The sequence below is a fragment of the Giraffa tippelskirchi genome, chromosome 12 (genome assembly GCF_054371585.1).
Source record: "Giraffa tippelskirchi isolate mGirTip1 chromosome 12, T2T-mGirTip1v1.2.pri, whole genome shotgun sequence".
Lineage (NCBI taxonomy): Eukaryota > Metazoa > Chordata > Mammalia > Artiodactyla > Giraffidae > Giraffa > Giraffa tippelskirchi.
The window spans coordinates 63,100,825-63,125,806 of record NC_137286.1 but is presented as its reverse complement, the minus strand read 5'-3'; the positions used below and the strand labels follow the sequence as shown (position 1 = coordinate 63,125,806).

General features: G+C 49.3%; 1 protein-coding gene across 15 annotated transcripts in view; it reads right to left on the bottom strand.

Moving 5' to 3' along the window:
• Positions 1-646: 646 nt before the first annotated feature.
• Positions 647-24,982, bottom strand: part of ATP10A (ATPase phospholipid transporting 10A (putative)) — a 172,399-nt gene continuing 148,063 nt past the window's right edge. For 3 of the 15 annotated variants that reach the window (XM_081552048.1, XM_081552049.1, XM_081552045.1), the window contains exons 12-22: positions 23,814-23,917; positions 23,610-23,736; positions 21,915-22,099; positions 14,715-15,024; positions 11,954-12,030; positions 8,709-8,834; positions 5,256-5,456; positions 2,508-2,588; positions 2,325-2,429; positions 1,739-1,926; positions 647-1,596 (exon numbers count right to left, since the gene is read on the bottom strand). In XM_081552048.1, coding sequence (XP_081408174.1) covers positions 978-1,596; positions 1,739-1,926; positions 2,325-2,429; positions 2,508-2,588; positions 5,256-5,456; positions 8,709-8,834; positions 11,954-12,030; positions 14,715-15,024; positions 21,915-22,099; positions 23,610-23,736; positions 23,814-23,917 — 2,123 coding nt within the window. In that variant the 3' untranslated portion in view covers positions 647-977. Of the gene's footprint in view, positions 1,597-1,738; positions 1,927-2,259; positions 2,430-2,507; positions 2,589-5,255; positions 5,457-7,912; positions 8,339-8,708; positions 8,835-11,953; positions 12,031-14,714; positions 15,025-21,914; positions 22,103-23,609; positions 23,737-23,813; positions 23,918-24,982 lie in introns of those variants that run through there. The other 12 variants (XM_081552051.1, XM_081552047.1, XM_081552046.1 and 9 more) reach the window with 10 other exon arrangements.

Below are 24,982 nucleotides of genomic sequence, written 5' to 3'. Positions count from 1 at the left end.
TTGGGGATGTTCACGGTATTTTTGAGCACAAGCCACCCGTTCTCTTTGATTGGTCCTGCAATAACCATTTCTCCGCTCTGAACTCCAACATTTTGGTTTGTTTGACCTGCCTGGGTATTGGGCACATGAACAGGTCTTTAGTAACATTAGGTAACATATTAATAACATTACACAACAGTGGCAACCAGACATGATCTCTTTGTAAAGTGAACGCTGTTTATTGCTTGTTATGACTTTAACAGGCAAGAACCTACATAGGAATTATAATACCTACAGGTGATCTTTACCAAATGCCTGTATAGAAATGAACGTTGGAATGAATTCTGTGTGTGTCTGCTTTCCCCGAGTTATCCATTTCCCTTTCCTGGTGAAGCAGAGACCCAACCCTCCTAGTGGTGGGACTGACAGACAGTGAGGATCTCCCCCAAAGCCGTGTGTGTCCATCACCTCCCACCACCCCCTCCACACCCCTGACAGTGTGTGTCCATCACCTCCCACCCCGCCTCCACACCCCTGACTGACAGACAGTGAGGATCTCCGCCAAAGCCGTGTGTGTCCATCACCTCCCACCACCCCTTCCACACCCTCCCGGGGTTCAGTGTGCTCATACACGTTTACACTCAGGGAAAGCAAAGGTCACACATACTGAAGCAAACCAAACAGACGGCATTTCTTTAATAAAATGAGATGAAAAAATAAATCTAAACACACCTTTTCAAGTGTCACTCTTCTTTAAACTTTTATATAAGATAAAGCTCTTATTTTTCTTTTCAGTATACTCTACTTAAAATTTTTAAAAAATAAACTTTCTTTTTTGGTACCTTTCATTTCCTGTGTCAGCCTCGGAAATATATAAAATATACCCCACTAGAACTCTGTGCAAATAATAAACATAAATAAAATTAACATCTTAAAAAAAAAAGAGCATTTCAAGGTTGTCACTCTGCACCGCCAGCTGCACTTCTTGGAAGGAGGTCCTAGAAGCAGTCTGTGGTCTGCCCACTCAAGCCACACAGGTCCCGGTCTGGCGGCGCGGAGCCAGGCAGGAAGTCGCCGTCGCGCTTGTCCATGGGCAGACCGCTCCGGGAGAACTGTAGGACGCTTCCCAGGCCGCTGACCAGGGACAGTGAGGACATCCAGTTGAGGGAGCTGAGGCCGGGCATGCTGAAGACGGACGGCAGGGGGCCTGGCCTGCGGGCGCTCACGGGTCTCACCCTGGAGTCCCCCGGACAGCCCTCCAGGATCACCTGTCCTGGCGAGGAGGACCGCGAGGGCTGGCTGCCCAGCCCGTCCGGCAGGGTGCCCTCCCTCAGCGGCACCCCCACGTCCACAGCGCTGGGCTCCCCGCCAGCCTCGGGGGAGCAGGCCGGCTGCTGCACGCCCCGGGACACCCGTGAGCTGCAGTCCCGGGAGATGGACCGCGTCACGCTGACACTCCTCTGTCCCGACGGCTCGGTCCTTGCTTCTCCCGGGATGTGCCCCTGAGCAGAGGTCTCTCTGGGAGCCCTGAATTTCCCGGGGGACCTCTTGGCTAACTGGCGTCCCAGCTGCAGCGGGGTAGGGAAAAGGGTCCCCTGCAGGGCTTTGCAAAACAATCTGGAAAGAACACATAGAACACAGTCAGCTACTGCTGCCGCGAAGCCTTTGAGCTTCTGAGACTCGAATGGTGCAGGAGCACAGCAAAGGCGGCACCTTCCAAGCTGCGTGGGACCTGAAGGCCACGGTCCCGGACACCTACCTGGGCAGCAGCGCAGCCACGGGCGCCAGCAGACAAACGGAGTAAAACACGGGGTCGCCCATTAACGTCTGCATGGTCCAGTAGGGGTTGGAGGGAGGGTAGCATGTCGCGCAGGAAGTGTTGTAAATCAAAGCCACGGTGAAAAACAAAACAACACTGAAGCCACAGGCCGTCCAGTTGAGCCAGGTCTGAGGGGTAAAGAGAAAAACAGGGCTTCTGTTTCAACAAAAATGCACGGGTCCTCCTAGAGCAGGCGCTGTGCTCTTAGAAGGAACAGTGGGAACAGGGTGGGTCGGCGTGAACACAGGCTGGGCAATGGAAGCGAGGTGCCGGGAAGGAGGGTTAAGCAGACCTGGGTGGAGGGGCTCGGGCGGGCAGGAGCCCAGCGCTGCCCAGGACAGGCGCGGACTGTGGGCTGGAGCTACCCCCCACCCAGGCTCGGGTCCACGTGGCTGGCCCAGGGACCTGCTTTTGTTCTCCTCACAGTGAGGCTGGCTTTGCAAAACCCTGCTCGAGCTTACGGACTGGGCACGTCAGCAAGGGCTCGCAGACCAGCCCGCTTCTGGGTCAGTCCCGTGGTTCTCACCCAGGTCTTGGTCTCGATGCCCAGGTGCAGGAGGAAGGTGAAGAGCGCGATGGCAGTGATGGGGGTGCCCCAGGTGAAGATGTCTGTGTCAGAGTCGTGGTAGGCCTGAAAGACAGCAGGGTCCTCTGTCTGCGTGTCACCGGATGAAGCTGGCGGGACAGGCCTGGCCAGGGGCCAACTTACCAGGTAGGGAATGAAAAAGCACACGAGGCTCTGGAAGGCAGCATCGGCCATGTTCAGCCAGAACGTGCGAGGCCGATATTCCTGAGACACAAGAACAAGCACAGGGATTACAGGGACAGCCTCGTCTCTTCACATGGTTTTCCAGTCACCCCTGGGGGCTGCGAAGGCACAGGCCGGGCACCCCAGGGAAACTTGCTAACCCAGGCCCTTGAGAGGGAGGTCCCAGGGGCTGGGGGCCTGGTGGAAAAACACTACGGAAAGGCTCCACAGGGGCCCTTGAGGCTGAGTCGGTCACCGACAGCATCTGGGTCTGCAAGGCCTGTTATAGCACTTCTCAGTCAACAGGAAAAAGAGGAAATGCATTTTAAAATCCCGATGCGTTTCCCTAGCCAGAGACTAGAGCATGAAACTCTGGCAGCCTCTCCAACCTGAGTCCTTCTACTTTGTCAGGGCTTTGCTTCCCTCTGTTGGTGGACCCTCTAGAATGTTTCTTAAAAATGAGTTATTGTAACATTAAATCATGGATGTCTCCTAACGTTAAAATCAATTAGCTGCACAAAAAAGGCAAAAATGACTTTGAAATGGACTAATCAAGTCTTCCTTGTCTGGGTGCCCACGTCTGCATCTGACCCTGCTGAGTTCTGAGCTGTGAGAGCGAGCCCTGGCCCACAGGACACTGAGCGTTTACCGAGCACTTGGGAAAGGCAGCCCCTTCCTGTTAGTCCCCAGAACACACTCACCCAGGAAGTGAGGCCTGGCAGAGTACAGGGGCGCTCCCAGGTGATGAGCAGAGACCTTCAGCAGCCCCCGTCCCCAGGCTGCCCTCGGGAAGTCAGGCGTTCAGCTGTGTCTGACCCTTTGCCATCCCACGAACTGCAGACTGCCAGGCTCCTCTGTCCAGGGAATTTTCCAGGCAAGAACCCTGGAGAGGGCTGCCAGTTCCTACTCTAGGGGATCTTCCTCATCCAGGGATTGAACCCTTATCTCCTGCCTTTTCTGCATTGGCAGGTGGATTCTTTACCACCGCACCACCTGGGAAGCCCGGTGGGAAGTCAGCACTTCAGTAAACCAGTTCTGAATTATTTAAGAGACCACTGTGGGAGACGTGGGGCTCTATTCCCTGGGCACATGTATAATTCCAAGCAGCCCAAGAGAAGCACTGCCGTGGCTTTCTTTACGGACCAGCAGGGACAGCTGGGAATTAGCATGCCAATCTACGCAGTGTACTGATGGAAACGTGTATTTACATTATCTGTTTGTGTTCACTTGGTTTTTCCAGGGTTTCCCTATGGGTTTATCTTCTCATTAATCCCTACTCAAAGGAAATCACATTTCTTTTGGGGATGTTTTAGAAAAATCCCTGCTCTGCCTACAGTCATCCCACATGTCCTCGACTTGGATTCCAAATAGGCTTTCCTTGAGCTCCTGGAAACTTTCAGTGTAAAGACAGTTTTCATCTTGGTATACTTTTAAAAGAGCTTCCCAGGTAGCTCTAGTGGTAAAGTACCCACCTGCTAGTGCAGGGGACCTAGAGGTGTGGGTTCTATCACTGGGTGAGGGAAGATCCCCCGGAAAAGAGCATGGCAACCCATTCCAGTATTTTGCCTGGAGAATCCCAGGGACAGAATCCCATAGAGCCTGGCGGGTTATAGTACATAATGTTGCAAAGAGTCGGACATGACTGTAACCACTTAGCACACACACACACATAGTTTTTAAAAAATCTTTTCTTTCTCTCTTTTTTTAAGCTTTAGGTAAACTGATATACAGAAACTACACACACTTTTAATGTAAACATTTTGATGAGTTTGGGCCCATACATACACCTCTGATACCATCACAACCAATCAACTCTTTCTACTTAAATGCATTGTAGTCAAGTAGAATTCCTTGTTTTCCTCCCACTGGTCAGATTCTAGAATTTTAACTGTTCCAGTGTCCATTTTTTTGAGATTTTATTTTTAACATTTTATTGGAGCACAGTTGTACAATGTACAGTGTTGTACAATGTTGTGTTAGTTTGTGCCCTGTGCCCTGGTGGCACAGACGGTAAAGCATCTGCCCGCAATGCAGGAGACCTGGGTTCGATCCGTGGGTCGGGAAGATCCCTGGAGAAGGCAATGGCACCCCACTCCAGTACTCTTGCCTGGAAAATCCCGTAGATGGAGGAGCCTGGTGGGCTACAGTCCATGGGGTCGCAAAGAGTCGGACACGACTGAGCGACTTCCCTTTCACACACATATATTCTTCTTCAGATTCTTCACCCCCATAGGTGATTACAGAATACCAAGTAGAATTCCCTGTGCTACACAGTAGGCCCTTGCTGGTGATCTGTTTTATATACAGCAGTATGTGTATGTTAAGGTCCCAAGCTCCCAATTTATCCCTCCTTGCCGTATTTGTCCTGGAGAAGGAAATGGCAACCCACTCCAGTACTCTTGCCTGGAGAATCCCAGGGACGGGGGAGCCTGGTGGGCTGCTGTCTATGGGGTCGCACAGAGTCGGACACGACTGACGCGACTTAGCAGCAGCAGCAGCAGCCTTATTTGTCCTTTGGTAACAAAAGTTTGTTTTCAAAACCAGTGAATCTGTTTTGTAAATAACTGCATTTGTATCATTTTTAAGAACTGGATTCCACATGAGTGATATCGAATGGTATCTGTCCTGCTCTGTCTGCCCAGGGTGTCCCCGGAAAGGGAGGCGCGGGGACCTGCCCCTGCGGGGCTGCCGTGGGGGCCGGGGCCTCACCTCCATGTTCTGGCCGCTCCGGTAGAGCTGCGGCTCGGCGAGCAGCACGTCGGCCGGCACGTCCTTGTCCAGCACCCCAGTCACGAGCTGGGGGAGCGACGAGAAGAGCAGGTTAAAGAAGATCAGGTACCACTGGTCAATCATGGAGGACGCGGAGAAGCCGCAGTAGAACTGGAACCAGAAGAGGAGGCCGACGAACATCTGCGGTCAAAGGAGGGGCGGGACGGCGACTCTCAGCTGCCCCGCAGACTCCCGCCCTGGGGCCGAGAGGCTCGCAGAGTCTGGCTGGAAAGACTGAATCTGTGCGCGAACATCGTCTCCAGAGACGGCTCTCCCCTTGTCGGGGTGAGCTACAGGCATTCCTGCTGGTCCCTACGGCTGCCCCAAACAGGAAAGTGAGGTCCAGAGAGGTGGAGGAACCTCCTCCCATGCTTAGCGGGAGGACCTGGGTGAGCCTCTTCCACTATTACTTGGTCACTGAACATCCTGATGCTATATGGGGGTGGTGGGGGGTGGTGGTGCTGGCAGCTTAGCCACTGCAAAGCATTCCGACAATTACTAGCCATGCAAGCTGGCACAGATCATTTAGCCACTCTCTGCCTCAGTAACCTTGTCCATGAAATGGGCACACCAGTGATACTCAGCTGCGGGCTGTGGTGAGAATTAATGACTAACAAGAGCGCCCTACATGCTGAGATGCTCATCAGCTTCATCTGTGGTTGTTACTGTCAGGAGAACAGCTATTTCCTTTGTCTGAGGCTCAAGCAAGGACAGCATGCTCACCCCATTTAGAGGAAAGAAAACTAAGGTCCAAGGTGTCAAGTGACTGGACAGTGGTCACTGCATGAGAAACAAACCCATCTTGATCAACCACTAGGGGGTCTTGGCCTGGAGGAGCCACAGAGGAAGAACATTCTCTGCTGGGCACTGCAGATAGTAGCCTCGGGGTGGGTTCGGGGTGGGTTCTGGAACTGCTGCTGCACATATCTCTGACCTTAATGCAGTCACTTAACCTCTTTGAGGTAGAGCTCAGAAAGGTTTCTTGACCTAAAAAATGGCTTGTTCCAATGATCAGGAAAAAAAGACAGTCTACACTGATATCACCTCTAATGACCCAGAACTTCCAAACCTCGTTTCAGTCTATGCCCTAATGTAACTCTTCCCCTCCACCCTGAAAATTGACAAACTTGGCTTCTTCACTAACTTTCTTCCATTTTTCACACCCACACTTGCTTATCGCTCTTCTATCTCCTCAGGTGCAGCCTAGTGACTCATGAGTAAGCAAGTGGAGTCAAAGAGGAGAAAAAGTACTTAGATAATTGAGATTTTTTTTCATGTAGTACAGAAAGCCTTCTCCTCAAACCACTGTTGCTATGGAAACTTTCCTTCTCTACTCCTTACTGGAAGGCAGGAGAACTTATTCTGAAAACAAATGAATTTCTCACTTTGGGAGGCAGAGTGATTATTTCTGAACTTCTCAAGTAGATTAAGTGCTTGTTCACAGAGGCCTTGCATTTGACACAGAATGAAAACAGGCCCCTTCTCCTTCCTTGTCCCCTTCCAGAGGGCAGATTCACTGCGGCAGACAGGAGGCACTGTCCATTTCGGTGGCCACTCTGGGACTCTCCTGCAATTGAAATATGGAATGCCTCCCCCTCAGTCTGAGAAGTTTTCATTAGGAATTACAGAATGCAGAGTTCAATTCCTATGGTCTGTTTTGTTTTCAGATAAAGAAAACAAAATCCAAAGGAGGCAAATAACTTGCTGCAGATTGCACAGCTAATGAATGAGAAAAACGGGGCTGGGATTCCAGCCTGCCCAGTCCCACTCATCTTTACTCAAAGCACCACCCACCCCTTCGGGAGCTGGGAGCCGCTTGGTTTGCAACTCTGTGCGAGGAGGGGGTGGTGCTGGGGAGGCACTGACTAGTAGCAAGGGGATCTGACGAGGTCAGGGACATCATGGCACAGCCCTGCACGGACTGAGTCCCAGGCAGAACCCAATCTGAATTAATTTCCAGGACCTAACCTATAAAATTAGACATGCTCTTGACTTTGGAGCTACGGATTCCAGCAGGGCAGGTCTACGGGACTACTCTGAAGAGTCCACTACCCCGAGAGTTTACTTACTTTGTCTCCTTGCCTCCTATGAGAGGCAAGAGGGACAAGCAGCAATCCAGCAAGTTCTCAGCAGAATGTCTATACCTCACAAGTAGGGTAGGGTCCTGAGATGGCCATGTGGTCCATCCTGGAGGCTATTGCTGCCACACAACTGTCTGCCAAGGCTACAGTAGTGAAGGAACTAAGAATTAAATGCTAGGGTCAGCAGGAAACAGACCAGGGCCCTGAATCAGAGTCCCTGAAGAAACAGAACTGTCCTGAGCCAAGCAGGTCTGCGCACGCCCTAACTGAAAGGTCAAGTACAGAATGAGCTGGCCCGAGGGGGCGTCTACCTGCCAGCACAGAAGGTGACAGCCCCTTCCTGCTGGCCCAGGGCGGGCGCGATTTTTTCCAATTAATTCTACTTCATTAAATCTGGGCCTGAAGCTTCAATGTCATAATTGCTATATCAAAGCCCATTTGTATCTGAATAAACAATCTGTTATGAAATCAGTTTAGCTCACAATAAAATTTTTACCATTTCACTACCTCATTGACTGGTTCTGTAATCCTAGATTTATAAGCAAAAGTATTTCATTTGCACACTTATTGAGACAGTGCAGTGGGCGAGGTGTTGTAGCAGAGTGCAGTAGAGTTGGAGAGGAGTGTGTGTCTAGTGCGGAAGTACCCGGAATGGGAAACTGCGGTGAAACGTGATGACGCCTGTGGTTGATGATTGACACAGAAGCAGCGATGCAGCCACAGGCGCATGTACACTCATGGTGGCCAGGGGGGTGAGGAAAGGCTGCTCGAAGACGGTGGGCAACCTCAGCAGCCTGCTTAGCATCAGGGTCACAGCCCAGCCGAGTCCTCTCATGCTGACCCAGGACTGCCAGCCACACTTCCACGCATCAGACGAGCCCATGTGCTTTGAGAGAGCACCGATCAGAGCATCCTGTCAGTGGGCGCCTCAGGAGACCATTCCTGAGAGAGACAGGGGCAGAGCGGTAAAGGGCCTGGAAACCAGAGTCAGCTGGGCGGGGGCAGAAAGGAGCCTCGACCACTCACTGACTGAGGACTTCACGCAAACCGCTGGACCCCATGGTCACTCTACTTATTATAAAGCTGCAAGTGGACCTCCTCCTTGGATCTACCTGTTTCCATCCTCAGAGTGGCAAGATTTCTGAGACTGAGGGTGCAAGGCCAGACCAGGCCTGGGAAAAATCCACAGAAGCCAAGTGGGGGTGGAGCAACGGGAGGCTGTGGGATGGCCCTCAGGCCACGTTCAGTTAACAGTCCTGTGAATCTCACGATTTCACATCAAAACTCCTCGACACTGGCATCGAATACATACTGTGTTTTTGTAGAAGAAGTACAGCACCATGTTCGCAAGCCGGGAATAGCACCAATGTCCGTGAACGATCAAGAGTCTCTCGAGGTATCGGAACTTGGGCACCGCGAAGTCGCTGGCCATCACTGCCTTGAGAGGGAGAGAGTGGCAGTTATTGGTGCTGCTTCACTGCGCCTGAGGTCCGTCTTAACTCCCCCCAAACACAAGGCGCAACAGGGATGCAGAAATCCAGTCTGAGTTGGCCGTTACCACTGTCTCCAGGATGAACACTTGCATTTAAGAAAACTCCGGTATCAACCACACTCTAGTTTAGGGATACTGCTCTAGAGGACGAATTTAAGATTTCAAATATATGTAATTGATGGATTTGTAAAGTTTTTGCTTTATGTTTCCCATGCTTTTTTTTTTTTTCTTAAGCTAATAAAAATATGGAGATGAATGAAGTTTCCCTGCTTTTTCCCACTCTCTGATGTTTTATTCACCTACATCATATTAGGATCCCAACCCAAAGATGAACCAAAGCTGCCCCTCAGGTGTGCATCAGAGACAGACAGACCGCTGCCCTGAGCGGTGCGCTCTGGGTGGTTCACCCCAGAGCCACGGGTGATGAAAAGGCCGGGCCCGTGGATGCCCTGCCCACCAACAACCCAGTCTCAGGAAGCCCACTGCAGGGCACTGGACACGGCCTGAAAGGTCAGTGGGATGGATGGCAAGTTTCCTCTGCAGACAGGAAAGAGCCCAGGGGAGGAAGCTTCCCTTTACCTCCCTGAGCACCGCATTCTACACAATTAAACTAACTGGGCCAGACAATGCCATCCTAATGACAACATCTGTGTCCAAAATAACTTGGAATACATCATTATTTGGGAATGAATTTCATTATTTGGAGGAGAAATCCAAGAAAATGTCAATTAAATATACATTTTTGCTTACCTTTGAAGGTTATTCCACATAAACATTTAAGTCTGCTTTTCAAATTTTACAGGCTTCCCTTAAATATCACTTAGAAAAGAGCAGGTGATGATATTGTCCCATTTGTGAAACAGAGTAACATCATTACACATGACAGAAAAGAATGAAGCCTTAGAATGTCTGCTTTCTGAACCCAAAAGTAAGGATCTGAAAGCAAACAGTATCTTTATGCCTCTTCCTGTCAACATGTTGGAGCCTTAAGGGTTTTGTGCATCTTTTCTTCCTTCATTTATTCCACAATTCATCCTCTCAAAAACCGTGTATTAAGACCCTCCAGTTGCAGGCACAGACTTGGAGACACACAGGGTCCCTGTCTTCAATGTCCTGAACACCAAAGGGCTGATGTTGAGTTAGAGTTAAGGAGAGGCCCGGAGAGTGTTTGAGAAGCAGCCCCGACCTTGAGAACCGCAGGCATACCCCTCCTTCCAGGTCCCGCTGGCCTTTCCTCCACCCTTCGGCCCAGCTTCCCGCCTCCACACCCCGAACACACCGCGCGCTCTTCCATCATGGTGGCCTGCCCAGTGTTCCCAGCGGGGCAGAGCCTCCCATCACATCCTCAGCACAGAAACTCGTGTTATTCCTTCACAGCACTCACGACAACTCAATTATGACCACTGGTGTAAGTTTGATTACCTGCAGCCCTGGTTCCGTCAGCGCTTGACCCACGGGGTGCGCAACAAACATGGTCAACCAGATGACTCCTCAAAGACTGGGTGTCTCAGAGCTACAGAATCTCCTTGGTCCTTTCTGTTCCCCTGCCTGGGACACCTTTTCCACCCTGGCTGAGCTGGGGAGCTGCAACTACCATCACTTTTGCTCAGACACTCAGCTTGGACTCCTCAGGTCCCTGCGGCCACAGTGCCCCACACAGCGTGTCTTCCAGGCAGCTCTGCACAACGTCCTCTTGCTTACTGGACTGATTAACCAGCAAGCGGGGCCACATTCCTCTGGGGAACCTGAGCCCTTAGAACAGTAGGAGAAAGTGTCGAGTCTTACCGTCAGTTTACATAATGCGCCCTCAATAAAGAAGTATGGCTTCAAGTAAATACGGAAGCATCCAGTAACACCCCATGCAGAAGTCATGTCCACTCAAAGCTGAGTCTCAGTAAGAGCCCTACAGTCCAGCTGATCCCCACGCCTCCTTCACGGCTCACTGAATCCTCTGGCTCCCGCCCTGAGGCCCTGCAGTGGACGCAGCTCATGCCCTTCCTCACCTGCATGCTCAATCTTAGAGACCCTCATACAAAGTGGATTCACTGGCTGCATTTCTCTGCACAGGTGGTTTACAAGCCCTGCCCTGGGTAGGTTTTCATTCTAGGAAATGAGTGCAAAGGAGGCAATGCTGAAAAAATCAGACGGAATTAACTATTTTTCTCATTCATTCAATAGACATTTTTTTGAGCTCCCCCATGTGATGTCACTGGGAGGAGGGGCAAGGGTGAGTCCCAGCTGGGTTTCATTTTCAGTTGTATGGGGGAGGAAAGCATGTACAGTAAAACAACCCAAGTCAGAGGAGGCACAGGAGGAGAGTTAGAAGGTGCTGAGGATGAGCCAGAGATGGACTTTCCGTCAGACTGATGTCAGTGTCAAGTGAGACAATCAATGAACCTGCAGAAGCATGGCACATATGAGTGTCAAGAGCTAGTTACAGGGCGAGCACATCAATGAACAACCAATGACCAGAGAGTGAACGACATCCTGATTTTTAAAAGAAGACAACCGGATAGGCTGTTCCCCAAAGTCTCCATCAAGTTAAAAATACTGTGATTCAAACTTAATCAAATGTAGAACTGCTACATCCAAAAGAAGTCCATTTATAATGAACCCATTTATTCATCGTCTGGATCACGTGCGGAGAACCAACACAGTGGCAAATGAAAAACACAGAGATCAATTTTCACATGAGGGAGGATGGCTTTACTTCATCTTTATAGTGACACCAAGACACAACAGTCCCATAGCAAAGTCCATTCTTCAAATGGTATCACTGATGCTCAGGAGCAATACAAAATGCCTTGCAGAGACGACCCACTGACCTCCAGAGGGAGGCATGACTCACCTTGCCTTGCTCCCTGCCACCTTTCCACAGAAGCAGACCTACAGGCTTCACCAACATGAAGAGCCACCTGCCACCTGGTCTACTGCCGGCTCAGCAGAAGGTGAGCGCTGGCTGCATCAAAGTCCAAGCCTTCAGCTCTGCAGGACGGCTCACAAGGAGGCTAGCGCGGCTCACAGCGTGAGCCCTTTGGTCGCCCAGGACGGCCCCCTGTCCTTACCTGCATGCCCTCCTGGCCTGAGATTCCCACGCCCACGTCTGCCACCTGGATCATGCTGACGTCATTGGCTCCGTCTCCTAGAACAGCACGGGCAGGGAGAATCATCTGAGCTGAGATGTACATGATTAAACAGACTTGGTGGATCTTCACGGGATGCCGGTGTGAGCTGGGAACTGCGGAGGGTCCTGGGGAGGAGTGAGGAAGAGGCAGTGCAGACCCTGCCCCAGGGGAGCCGGGCTATGCAGTCAGAACAAACCTGGTGGGAGGCTTGGACCCACCAGCCACACCAGGAAGAATCTGAGAAAGCAGCGGCCGGAGCGCCCCTTTCCAGTTAGGACACGTCCCAAGCTACTGGCTCAGGCACCAGCAGAGCCCTTCACGGGGCATCTAGCACAGAACAGGATCACCACCTTCCCTATTACTTCCTGACCCACTCTAGACTTTGTCACACGGCAGTCAAGGCTACTTCGATTCACACTCCTGAGATGGGTTTTCTAAACTGAACAAAGGAGGTTAAACTCTGCCCAGCGAACTGTGGAACTCTGCATGCTCACGTCTGGCTAGCTTGTTAGTTACTGTGCTCACCCTTGGGCTCTCTAAGCATGTAATTAACGAGACCATCTATGTGTTTAGTCAAATTGCTGATAGAAAGTGTGTAGGAACACAGGGTCAGAGCTCTCAACGTCTCTGGGGAAAGACACCAGAGACTTATAGTCCTTATCATTCAGTGAGAGTGAGTGTTCTTGGAACAGGGCGGCAGAAGGGCCCACATCACAGAATACATTCCCAACACATGAAAGTATAGGTATATAAAGTCAGAGTGACTCAGACGGATGTCTTTCCTCTGTGATCCCTGTTCTTTACTGCACAGGGCCCAACCTGGAAAATGAGTCAGTATTTGTCCAAGTGAAATTCTGTGAAGCGATCACCTCTGCAGCTCTTCCCAGAACGTCCCATTCAAAATGAGATGTGTGGGCAATGATGCTCTCTGGATCATTAACTGCTGGATGCCCAGGTCTAGGTCACATTCATGCCTTAACTCATACAAAGAAATGAGCTAAAAGTTGATGGGTCTTTACTTTTCCTTTTCCTTTTGAGAGTCTATTTTGCTTTTTCTTTTCTTTCTAATTAGCCTTTTTCTTTCCCCAGGTTCCTAAGTGAATGCCACACACCAGTGATGCAGTGGCTGAGTGAGCTGGGCCCTGACCAGGTGGTGAAAATGTGCTGTATCATTTTCACTGTCTCACACCTGCCCCACTAGGGGACACTGACCTCATGTTACCGCTGAGGCTGGAGCACAGAGGAGCAAAGCTACCGGTGAGGGTGCAGACCTGGACTCAAACTCCTCAGTTTCTGCCTCCAACACCTGCTCAGAGAGACCTAAAGGCCTGTCTGGGCACATGAGGGCAAAGGTGGTCCTGAGACAGCCTCCCTGAAGAGGGGCCACCCTAGCAGAGCTGCCTGTCTTATCTCAGCCAGAACCAGGGGGCTATGGGTGAACACACACTCACACCCCTCAGCGGTTACCAAGCCCTGGGGATGTGCAGGCCCATCTCCATGACAACCATGCTAAGGCCATCACCAGCTGCAATTGTCCTGATGAGGTGACAGGGTGGCACCTCCTACATCACCAAGGAGGGGCTGTCACAGACCTCCTGTAGAAAATATGGTCATTATTACTGATTGGTGAGGAAGTTTATTTCTGAGCCAGTGCTCACTCAGCTGTGCATTCTACATGCAGGAAGACCAAACTATCTGATACTTGGGGAATCCTGGGGGCCACCCCTTTTCCCAGGCTACCTGCAGTCCCTCCCAGCCCTCTCCAGCAGGTGGGGCTGTCACGTCCCTGAACCGCCCTGGAGACTGGACTTGAAATCAGAGTGGGTGGGGAGACAGGCGGGTACGGGCGCAGACTGCACAGGAGCCCAGAAGGCTCACCAGGTCAGCAGTCTGCAAGGAAAAAGCACCATCAGACACACAGTCCTTAAGGAAATGATGCAAAATTCAGCAACTACTCAGAGCTTAGGATGAATGTTTTACAATTAGATGCTGGTCTTGAAATAAAATCATTCCCCAGGTGGCTCAGATGGTAAAGAATCGGCCTGCCAATGCAGGAGACCTGGGTTTGATCCCTGAGTGGGGAAGATCCCCTGGAGAAGGAAATGGCAACCCACTCCAGTATTCTTGCCTGGACAATCCCATGGACAGAGGAGTCTGGCAGGCTACAGTCCATGGGGTCACAAAGAGTCGGACACGACTGAGCAACTAACACTTGAAACAAAGTTCAGCAGACAAGAAGCGATGGGAATTCCAATCACCATGGAGTCTCTGGGTTCCGAAGCATGATGAAGTCAGACCCCAGGCAGCTCAAGGCCGTCAGAAGCACCCACAAAGGGCCTTCTCCCTGAGTCAGCCTGGGGTCAGGCTTAGTGTGTGAGCCTCTGCTGAGGCCAAGGTCGCAGGACAGGACTCTCCTGTCTCCCTGGAGACAGAAAGAAGCTCTAAGTTTGTAAATTGACACTGAATTACTCTCTTCATAATATGTAGCTATATCTGCTGTTAGTGCATTTTGTGGCTTTCAAATCCAAGCTTTATATTTGGAACAGACTGCCAATTTTATTGCACCAAGTGTGATTTTATAAATAGGAAAAAGAGCAAGAAAGCGTTTTGTCACCCTAGAGTATATATGGAAGGGGCAGGAAATTCAAGATGCTTCAAGAGGAGGCAGCTGCACAGGAGGCTGTCCGGCCTGGATACTTGCCTATGGCCAGGGTCATGGCCTTGAGCTTGCTCCTGACCAGTTTCACCACCATGCTCTTCTGCAGGGGCGTTGAGCGACAGCAAAGGACAGACCGGCACTGCTTAGCGAGGAAGAGGAATTTGTCCTCCAGGTTCTTCTGGAGGGCGTAGGCCAGACTTCTCCCATCGATCACGAGGCTGGGGCCAGAGGCAGTGGCTTCGGAGGGTGGGCAGGGCGGGGCGAAGCCCACGCTGAGGCTGCCAGCGGTCCTCTGGGGGCTGTGGGATGGCACGTAGCGCAGGCACTGGTCCAGCAGGGCCTCGCACGCCTCCTGAAGTGGACAGAAGAGGAACGCACGGGTCAGTCGTCCACATCACAGACCAGGTTACCCCAGAGACACATCTGAGACTCTCCCGGGACCCAGGCTGCAGTTCTGGCCCAGAAGGCCACCCTCCTGCACCTGGGAAGTTGGGGGAAGTGGACGACTTTCAGCATGAAAGAGTCTGGGTGGGCTTAGCGTTCCTATACGATTCGACTTGATTTCATCGTACCGCGTAGAGCCTAGGACTGAGCGTCTTCACTTCGGGAGGCCTGGCCAGACGGTGGTGGAAATGCTGGCTGGTCAGGCCGTGGGAGCTTTCCAGGTACTTCCCCACGGTCCTCAGAGGCCCTTATTCAGAACTTCTTGTTTCCTAGTGTGGTACCAAGAAGAGCTTCTGCTGTGATTAGCTTCAAAAGAAGTGTAATCAGAGTCTCTTTAAGCTCTCCAGTTGACCAGGAAAAAAAAAGAAAAAAGCCTAATTTCTGAGGCTTTGAATTGGCAGTGCCCTTCCAAAGGATAGGGAAACTTCCTGGGGAGATTGCAGGGCCAGGGCACAGAGGCATAGGAGGGATAAGTGTTTCTAAGAATGAATACACTCCAGGAACTCCACTGCTTCCTGCTCCTCCACCAACAGAAAGAGCGCCCCCAGGCTAGTGAGCAGCTTCCCACATGGCACTGTGGGAATCAGGTGTTTCCAATAAGCACTTACTGAGGACGTTTTATATTGAGGAAAGTGGGTAAGACGGAGAACAGAAGCCTGAAAAGATGCAGCTGTTGACTTTGGGTGATGGGCCAAGAAGCGGGACAGACACCCAGCCCCACGACCACAGCAAGTCTGCGAGCTGAATTCGCAGAGGCCCCGGGTTCAGGGGTGGGGGGGCCTTGCTCTAGGCTGGGGCCGGGGGCGGTGGTGCCCGGGAGGCTCTACGGAGAAGGCGGGACCTCAGTGCAGGAACGCTCCGGACGCTCGGTCCCAGCACGAAGCGCTAGCGAGGCAGGCCCGAGCACGCGGGTCCTGTGGCGCCCAGACAGATCGACTGAGTGACGCTGAGGTCTCAGAGTACACAGCGGCGGCCAGGCTGAGGAAGGAGGCCGGCCCTCTAAGCACACGGACGTCTGGACCCACCTGACAGGAGCTGCAGGCGGCTGCTGACGCAGGGACAAGAAGGCTCCAGTTCGAGGAGAAGGCCTCTACTTCTGGCTTGAAAACCAGAAAAGAGACCTTTCCGTGCTCAGGGCAGCTGGAGGAAACCCCATTTTTATTTATTTTCCTCGATTCTCTTGAACCCAGCGCCAGGCGACTCTGCTCCGAAGGCAGCAGCAGGTACAACCACCGTGGCAGGGCCGCCTGTCGCCGGGGACTCCGAGGGAGGCGCCCCTCCTCTCAGACCAGCTGCGGCCCCGACGGCAGGGCGGCCGCTGCCCTCCTTCTGTCTGTCTGGCCACCAGCTTGGCCCCGGAAGTCAGTGCTGAGACACAGAGCACATCAAGGTAACTCAAACACTTGCCTTTCAGCCAGAGGAGGTCCCAGAGAATCAGAAAGTAGTGGAAACATTGTTAGGAGTGGGGAGCTGGGCAAAAATATGAGACAGATTCTAACAGCTTGGCAAAGGCTACACAAAAGTGACACTGAACCCAACGCCCCGAGGCTGTTTGGAGCCTGCAGCCTGCACCCAAGAGGACTGAACACCTGCTTAAAAAATACACAGAGAAGGCTGTGATCAAATACAGCACCACAGAAACAGGCAGCAGGCTGGGTCGGAGGCATAAGGCAGTTTTCCAATTCTTATTGTAGAAGAAGTAAACTACTATCTCTCAACAGGAGCTAACTGATCCACCAGCCAACAACAAGGCAGAACATACATTCTTTCCATGTTCATATCAACATCCACCAAGAAAGACCAAACCCTGGGTCATTAAAAAAATGAATATAAAAGTATCAAAATTATAAAAAGCACATTCTACACAATGGCATATTACTCAGCCACAAAAAGCAACGCATTTGAGTCAGTTCTGATGAGGTGGATGAACCCAGAACCTATTATACGGAGTGAAGTGAGTCAGAAAGAGAAAGATAAATACCGTATTCTAACACATATACACAGAATCTAGAAAAATGGTATTGAAGAATTTATTTACAGGCCAACAATGGAGAAACAGACATAGAGAATAGACTTCTGGACATTGGGAGAGAGAAGGAGAGGGTGAGATGTATGGAAAGAGTAACATGGAAACTTACATTACCATATGTAAAATAGATAGCCAATGAGAATTTGCTGTGTATCTTAGGAAACTCAAACAGGGGCTCTGTATAAATCTAAAGGGGTGGGATGGGGAGGGAGGTTCAAAAAGGAGGGGATATATGTATACCTTTGGCTGATTAATGTTGAGGTTTGACAGAAAACAACAAAATTCTGTAAAGCAATTATCCTCCAATAAAAAATTTAAAAAAAACTGAAAAAGAAAGCATATTCTATAACAAGAATGGATAGAAATCAACAGAAAAGGTATAAAATAGAAATCAGTAACAAAAAGCCAATAGGAAAACTCCAAACACATGGAAATTAAACAAAATCAATTCAGTTCAATTGCTTAGACATGTCCAACTCTGTGATCCCATGGACTGCAGCACACAAGGCTTCCGTGTCCATCACCAACTTCCGGAGCTTACTAAAACTCATGTACATAGATTCAGTGATGCCATCCAACCACCTCATCCTCTGTCGTCCCGTTCTCCTGTCTTCAATCTTTCCCAGCATCAGGGTCTTTTCCACTGAGTCAGTTCTTCACATCAGGTGGCCAAAGTATTGGAGTTTCAGCTTCAACATCAGTCCTTCCAATGAATATTCAGGACTTTTTTCCCTTAGGATGAACTGGTTGGACCTCCTTGCAGTTCAAGGGACTCTCAAGAGTCTTCTCCAACACTACAGTTCAAAAAGTATAAATTCTTCAGTGCTCAGCTTTCTTTATAGTCCAACTCTCACATCCATACATGACCACTGGAAAAACCATAGCCTTGACTAGACAGATCTTTGCTGGCAAAGCAACGTCTCTGCTTTTTATATGCTGTCTAGGTTGGTCATAGCTTTTCTTCCAAGTGTCTTTTAATTTCATGGCTACAGTCACCATCTACAGTGATTTTGGAGCCCCCAAAATAAACTTTGTCACTGTTTCCACTGTTTCCCTATCTATTTACCAAGAAGTGATGGAACTGGATACCATGATCTCAGTTTTCTGAATGTTGAGTTTTAAGCCAACTTTTTCATTCTCCTCTTTCAATTCTTTCTGCCATAAGGGTGGTGTCATCTGCATATCTGAGTTTGTTGATATTTTTTCCAGAAATCTTGATTCCAGCTTGTGCTTCACCCAGCCTAGCAATTCTCATGATGTACTCTGCATGTAAGTTAAATAAGCAGGGTGACAATATACAGCCTTGATGTACTCCTTTCCTGATTTGGAATTAGTCTTTTGTTCCATGGCTAGTTCTAACTGTTGTTTCTTGACCTGCATACAGATTTCTCAGGAGGCAGGTCAGGTGGTGTGGTATTCCCATCTCTTAAAAATTTTCCACAGTTTGCTGTGATCCACTCAGTCAAAGGCTTTGGCGTAGTGAATAAAGCAGAAGTAGATGTCTTTCTGGAATTCTCTTGCTTTTTTGATGATACAACAGATGTTAGCAATTTGATCTTTGGTTCCTCTGCCTTTTCTAAATCCAGCTTGAACATCTGGAAGTTCATAGTTCATGTATTGTTGAAGCCTGGCTTGGAGAATTTTGAGTATTACTTTGCTAGCATGTGAGATGAGTGCAATTATGCAGTAGTTTGAGCATTCTTTGGCATTGCCTTTCTTTGGGATTGGAATGAAAACAGACCTTTTCCAGTCCTGTGGACACTGCTGAGTTTTCCAGATTTGCTGGCATATTGAGTGCAGCACTTTCACAGCATCATCTTTTAGGACTTGAAATAGCTCAACTGGAATTCCATCACCTCCACTAGCTTTGTTCGTAGTGATGTTTCCTAAGGCCCACTTGACTTCGCATTCCAGGATGTCTGGCTCTAGGTGAGTGACCACACCATTGTGATTATCTGGGTCATAAAGATCTTTTCTGTACAGTTCTTCTGTGTATTCTTGCCACCTCTTCTTAATATCTTCTGCTTCTGTTAGATCCGTACCATTTCTGTCCTTTATTGTGCCCATCTTTGCATGAAATGTTCCCTTGGTATCTCTGATTTTATTGAAGAGATCTCTAGTCTTTCCCATTCTGTTGTTTTCCTCTATTTCTTTGCACTGATCACTGAAGAAGGCTTTGTTATCTCTCCTTGCTATACTCTGGAACTCTGCATTCAAATGGCTATATCTTTCCTTTTCTCCCTTTAGGTTCTCTTCTTTTCTCAGCTAGGGTGAGAAGGCCTCATCAGACAACCATTTTGCCTTTTTGCATTTCTTTTTCTTGGGGATAGTCTTGATCCCTGTCTCCTGTACAATGTCACGAACCTCCATCCATAGTTGTTCAGGCACTCTGTCTGTCAGATCTAACCCCTTGAAACTATTTGTCACTTCTAAGAGTCGGACATGACTGAGCGACTGAACTGAACTGAACTGTATAATTGTAAGGGATTTGATTTAGGTCATTCCTGAATGGCCTATTAGGTTCCCCTACTTTTTTAAAATTAAGTCTGAATTTGGCAATAAGGAGTTCATGATCTGGGCCACAGTCAGCTCCCAGTCTTGTTTTTCCTGACTGTATAGAGCTTCTCCATCTTTGGCTACAGAGAATATAATCGATATGATTTCAGTTTTGACCATCTGGTGATGTCCAGGTGTAGTCTTCTCTTACATTGTTGGAAGAGGGTGTTTGCTATGACCAGTGCATTCTCTTGGCAAAACTCTATTAGCTTTTGCCCTGCTTCATTTTGTACTCCAAGGACAAATTTGCCTGTTACTCTGGGTATCTCTTGACTTCCTACTTTTGCATTCCAGTCCCCTATAATGAAAAGGACATCTTTTTTGGGTGTTAGTTCTAGAAGGTCTTGTAGGTCTTCATAGAACTGTTCAACTTCAGCTTCTTCAACATGACTGGTCGGGGCATAGACTTGGATTACTGTGATATTGAATGATTTGCCTTGGAAATAAACAGAGATCATTTTGTCGTTTTTGAGATTGTACCCAAGTATTGCACTTTGGACTCTTTTGTTGACTATGATGGCTACTCCATTTCTTCTAAGGGATTCCTGCCCACAGTAGTAGATATAATGGTCATCTGCGTTAAATTCAGCCATTACAGTCCATTTTAGTTCACTAATTCCTAAAATGTCGATGTTCACTCTTGCCATCTCCTGTTTGACCACTTCCAATTTCATGGACTTTACATTCCAGATTCCTATGAAATATTGCTCTTTATAGCATCAGACTTTACTTCCATCACCAGTCACATCCACAACTGGGTGTTGTTTTTGCTTTGGCTCTCTCTCTTCATTCTTTCTGGAGTTATTTCTCCAGTGATCTCCAGTAGCATACTGGACACCTGCAGACCTGCAGAGTTCATCTTTCAGTGTCATACCTTTTTGCCTTTTCATACTGTTCATGGGGTTCTCAAGGCAAGAATACTGAAGTGGTTTGCCATGCCCTTCTCCAGTGGACCACATTCTGTCAGACCTCTCCACCATGACCTGTCCATCTTGGGTGGCCCTACATGGTATGGCTCATAGTTTCATTGAGTTAGACAAGGCTTGGTTAGTTTTAATAGGTAGGTTAATCAGATTAGTTAGTTTTCTGTGACTGTGGTTTTCATTCTGTCTGCCCTCTGATGGAGAAGGATAAGAGGCTTATGGAAGGTTCCTGATTGGAAAGATTGACTGAGGGGGAAACTGGGTCTTGTTCTGATGGGCAGGGCCATGCTCAGTAAATCTTTAACCCAATTTTCTGTTGATGGGGGCACTGAGTGCAGCAGTGCATGCATGGGACCTTTTGAAGGAGGTCACCATTATCTTTATTACCTCCACCATAGTTTGGTCTCAGGTCAAACAACAGGGAGGGAACACAGCCCCACCCATCAACAGAAAAGTGGACTGAAGATTAAACAAAATACTGCCTATTTTAAGACTTATTTAAGACAGCATGCTATTGATGAAGGGATAGATACATATATGGAACATAACAGAAATCTAAAAATAGACACACAACGAATAGGAGCAATTGATTTTCAACAAAGGTGTAAAGGCAATTTAGTGGAGAAAAGATAAAACTGTCCACAAACAGTTCCTGAATAACTGGCCAGCTACATGCAGAAAAATACAGTTTGATGTAAACCTCAAACATTACACAAAATTCTACACAAAACAGATTGTGTCTAAAGCTGAGATGCTACACTATAAACCTTTTAGGAGAAAACTGTGATAGGGCACATCTTAAGGGTGACACCTACAGGCATGATCGATAAAGGCTGGAGATGTTCCAAGGAAGAGTCACTGGTCCGTGGGAGAGACCCACCCTCTCCATGGGTGGATTTCAGTCAGCAGAGTGAGCAGTGAAAACTCACGTGCTGCTGGGCATTAGTGAGATAACATGTGCTGGCCTGGGAATGCCAGTGCCGAGTGGACAGCTACCCTCGCTCCGTGAATGCTTACGAACACTCTGATACTACTGGCTGGACAGTAGCTCAGAAAAAAGCTGGTTCAACTCTGCATTATAAAGCTCAGACTTGTGTTCCTGAGAAGTCCCAGCAAATCCCACACCTTCCAAGACAGTAAGAAACACAACACAGGTACAAACAGAGGCAAAGAACAAAGGCCCACCTCACAGCAAGTGCCAGAAATGGAAGGCATTCCTTCCTGCTCTGCTCTGGGGCTGCCGGGGTGTGAGGTTGCCCTGGCAAAGCGGGCTCCCTAACATCCACCAACCTGGGATTCGGCATTCAGGGTGATGACTTCCTCGTCATGGTCCAGAAGCTTGCAGGCGTGAGCAATGTTAACGGCCGTTTCCTGTTTGTCACCGGTGAGAACCCAAATCTGCAGCCCTGCTTGACGCAGTTTAGCAATGGTTTCGGGGACTCCATCCTGCAGGCGGTCTTCAATCCCGGTGGCACCTGCTCAAAGGCACAACAGTGTGGGTGAGGCCCTGCTTTTGGGCTCCTGCCCTGACCAGCCTGAATGCTGCACTCCAGCTCAGCAGAGGTGCTGGCCCTGCCCTGCAGACTGGACCCTGCTGAGGTCCATCTTCTCTGGAAGCACTGGGGTGATTCCTCATTCAGGACATGGGGATATCTTCACTAGCTCTTGACTCCATACAATAGGGACAGCTGGGAGCACTAAACATTAGTTCTCTGGACACGGAACAGAACACCTCCAAGGCTTCCTAACATGCAGTGAACTTTTAACTTTACAGATAGCTTGGAAATAAAGCTTGTGGGGAGATGGTGAGAATGACCATACCCCAAGGGATGAAAAGTTTTCAAGCTTATCCATCCTGCAGAAAGCTTCTGGTAAATGAGAGCCATCACTGTGGTCTCATTTACCAGAAGCTGTTGAAACAGACCACAGAGGCCCATTATTTCTTGAAAGCAACATTATCCTGAATATGCCTTTTCCACAAACAAAAAATTAAGGAGCAGATTTTCCCATGCAAATCTCAGTATGTTAGGAAAAGTATACCACTTAGTCCAGAAAAGTGTCCTCTAGGCCAGCTTGTTTTTTTTCCTGTTTCCAGCTTGGTGAGATGGTCTCCATCTTTCTTTTAGACGTGCAGCACTGCCCGAGGCCTCCTTGTCAGCCTTGCCTCTCTCTTTTATGCATGCTGTTCCCTGTGCTGGGATGCTGCTATGGACTAAAATGTTTATGTCCCTCCTAAAAGTCCATAGGTTGATGCCCTAATCCCCAGAGTAATGGCATTAGCAGGTGGGGCCTTTGGGAGGCAAGTAGGTCATGAGTGAGCCCTCGTGAATGGGATTAGTGCCTTTATATTAAAAGATATAAGAGAGTTGACTTTTATGCATAAAAGGCAGCCCTGTCTGAGTCCAACAGTTTCTGTTTGTTTCCTGGGATGGAGGGACCATTTTAAGCATCAGTTGATGAGAAACATTGCTTCTTATCTCTACTTTTGGTGGGAAAGCAGGGTTTCAGGGGAGGAAAGTCTGATGTGGTGCCCAGCAGGGTGGCACAGGGAATGGCCCAAAAACTGACCAGGGAGGAGAACGTTCCATGGAGCATAGCCCCGCCCGGGGTGTGTGGTAGTGTCAGACCAGTTGTTTGGCTGTTTGGTCACTGAGTCACATCCGACTCTCTTGCAACCCTCTGGACTATAGCCCGCCAGGCTCCTCTGTCCATGGGATTTCCCAGGCAAGAATACTGGAGTGGGTTGTCACTTCCTTCTCCAGGGGAACTTCTAGACCCACGAATCCAACCTGCGTCACCTGCATTGCAGGTGGATTCTTTATTGCTGGGCCATAAGGGAAGCCCAGTGTCAGACCAGCAGGGTACTTAATGAAGACCAGTGTGTGCAGAGCTGCTGCGGCCTAGAGCCAGGGTACCTCTCTGCCCGGGATGCTGCGAACTCCATCCCGCCCTTCAGGACAGCAGCTGGCTCCCAAGCATAATTACCCAGCAAATGCAGATTCGTCTCCAGGCGAACGGCAGACTGAAAGAGGAGCTCCTCCCGGTTGTCCAGGGCGGATTCTGCTTCCAAGTGGCTCTGCAGCCAACAGGCATACTCTTCCTTGCTCAGAACCTGGGTGAGACCCGATGATGAGCGCGTGGGCCGCGCCCCGCTGCTGGCTCTGCCCCTCCGTGGAGCTGCCTACTCACCCTCTTGGCAATGCACAGGGTGCGCAGGCCCTCCACCGCATACAAGTTGAGGTAGTTCTGAGTCTTGCTGCGGATCTTCATCTGATGCCTTCCTCTGGCGTCATCTAAGTTGGAAACAGGAGCAGAAAAAAAAAATGAGTGAGAACCACAGAGCCCCGTGGAATGCCTTGGTTCCCTCAGACGCCGGGCCTGCTGCAATCAGTCTGCAGTGACACTCACTGCCGAGGCTTCCGCAGCTGCAAGCTCAGCACCATCAGGGTCTAGCTGGGCACTCTTCCCATCTGGGAAGAGAAGAGAGCTCCATTTTTAAGTCTGAATGGCAGCCCACTCCAGTATTCTTGCCTGGAGAATCCCACAAACCGAGGAGCCTGGTGGGCTACCATGCATGGGCTCGCAAAGAGTTGGACATGACTGAGCGACTAACACAACACAACAACAACACAAAGCAACCATGCTCAGAAAGACAGCAAGTAGAAAGCTGGCTGCCAGGGCCTGGGGGAGGAGGGGAGGAAGGAGCTATACAGAGCTTCAGTTTTGCAAGATGAAAATTTCTTGAGATCTGCTGCACACCAATGTGAATATGCTCAACACTACTGAACCGTACATTCAAAACTGGTTAAGACGGTAAACTAATGTTATGTTGTTTTCTTTAACCATAATTTTGAAAAAGGTAAGAAATTAGCTATAAGCTACTAAGAGATTTCCAAACATTCACCCTTTCCTGTTTTTTTGTAGATCCAGGTGCAGAACAGACCTGGCTGTTTATTACCAGACTGCAGAAATGCCAACTGTGAGCCTTACCACTGTGGAATCCATGGCAAACTGACACACACCTTCTTAACTCCAACGTGTTCTCGGGGTAATAATTGTTAGTGAGAAGGCAGGAGACGCTTTTGTTTTAGTGTGATAAAAGTATGAGTGTGTTTTAGAGTCAGTGGCCCTCCCCATTCTGTCTCACTGTAGCTGGCTGCAACTGGAATGCTGGCCAGAATTTTGTTCCAATTAATTAGGCAGGAATGTCCTTTCATTATGATTTACTCCAACAACCTCCAGTAGGAGGTGCCCAGAAAACATCTGTACCACTAGATTTAGCAAGCACCTGTTTTACTACTTCTCAGTAGTATACAGGTTCAATATAAAACTTAAAGTTAGATGTTATTTTAAAAAGA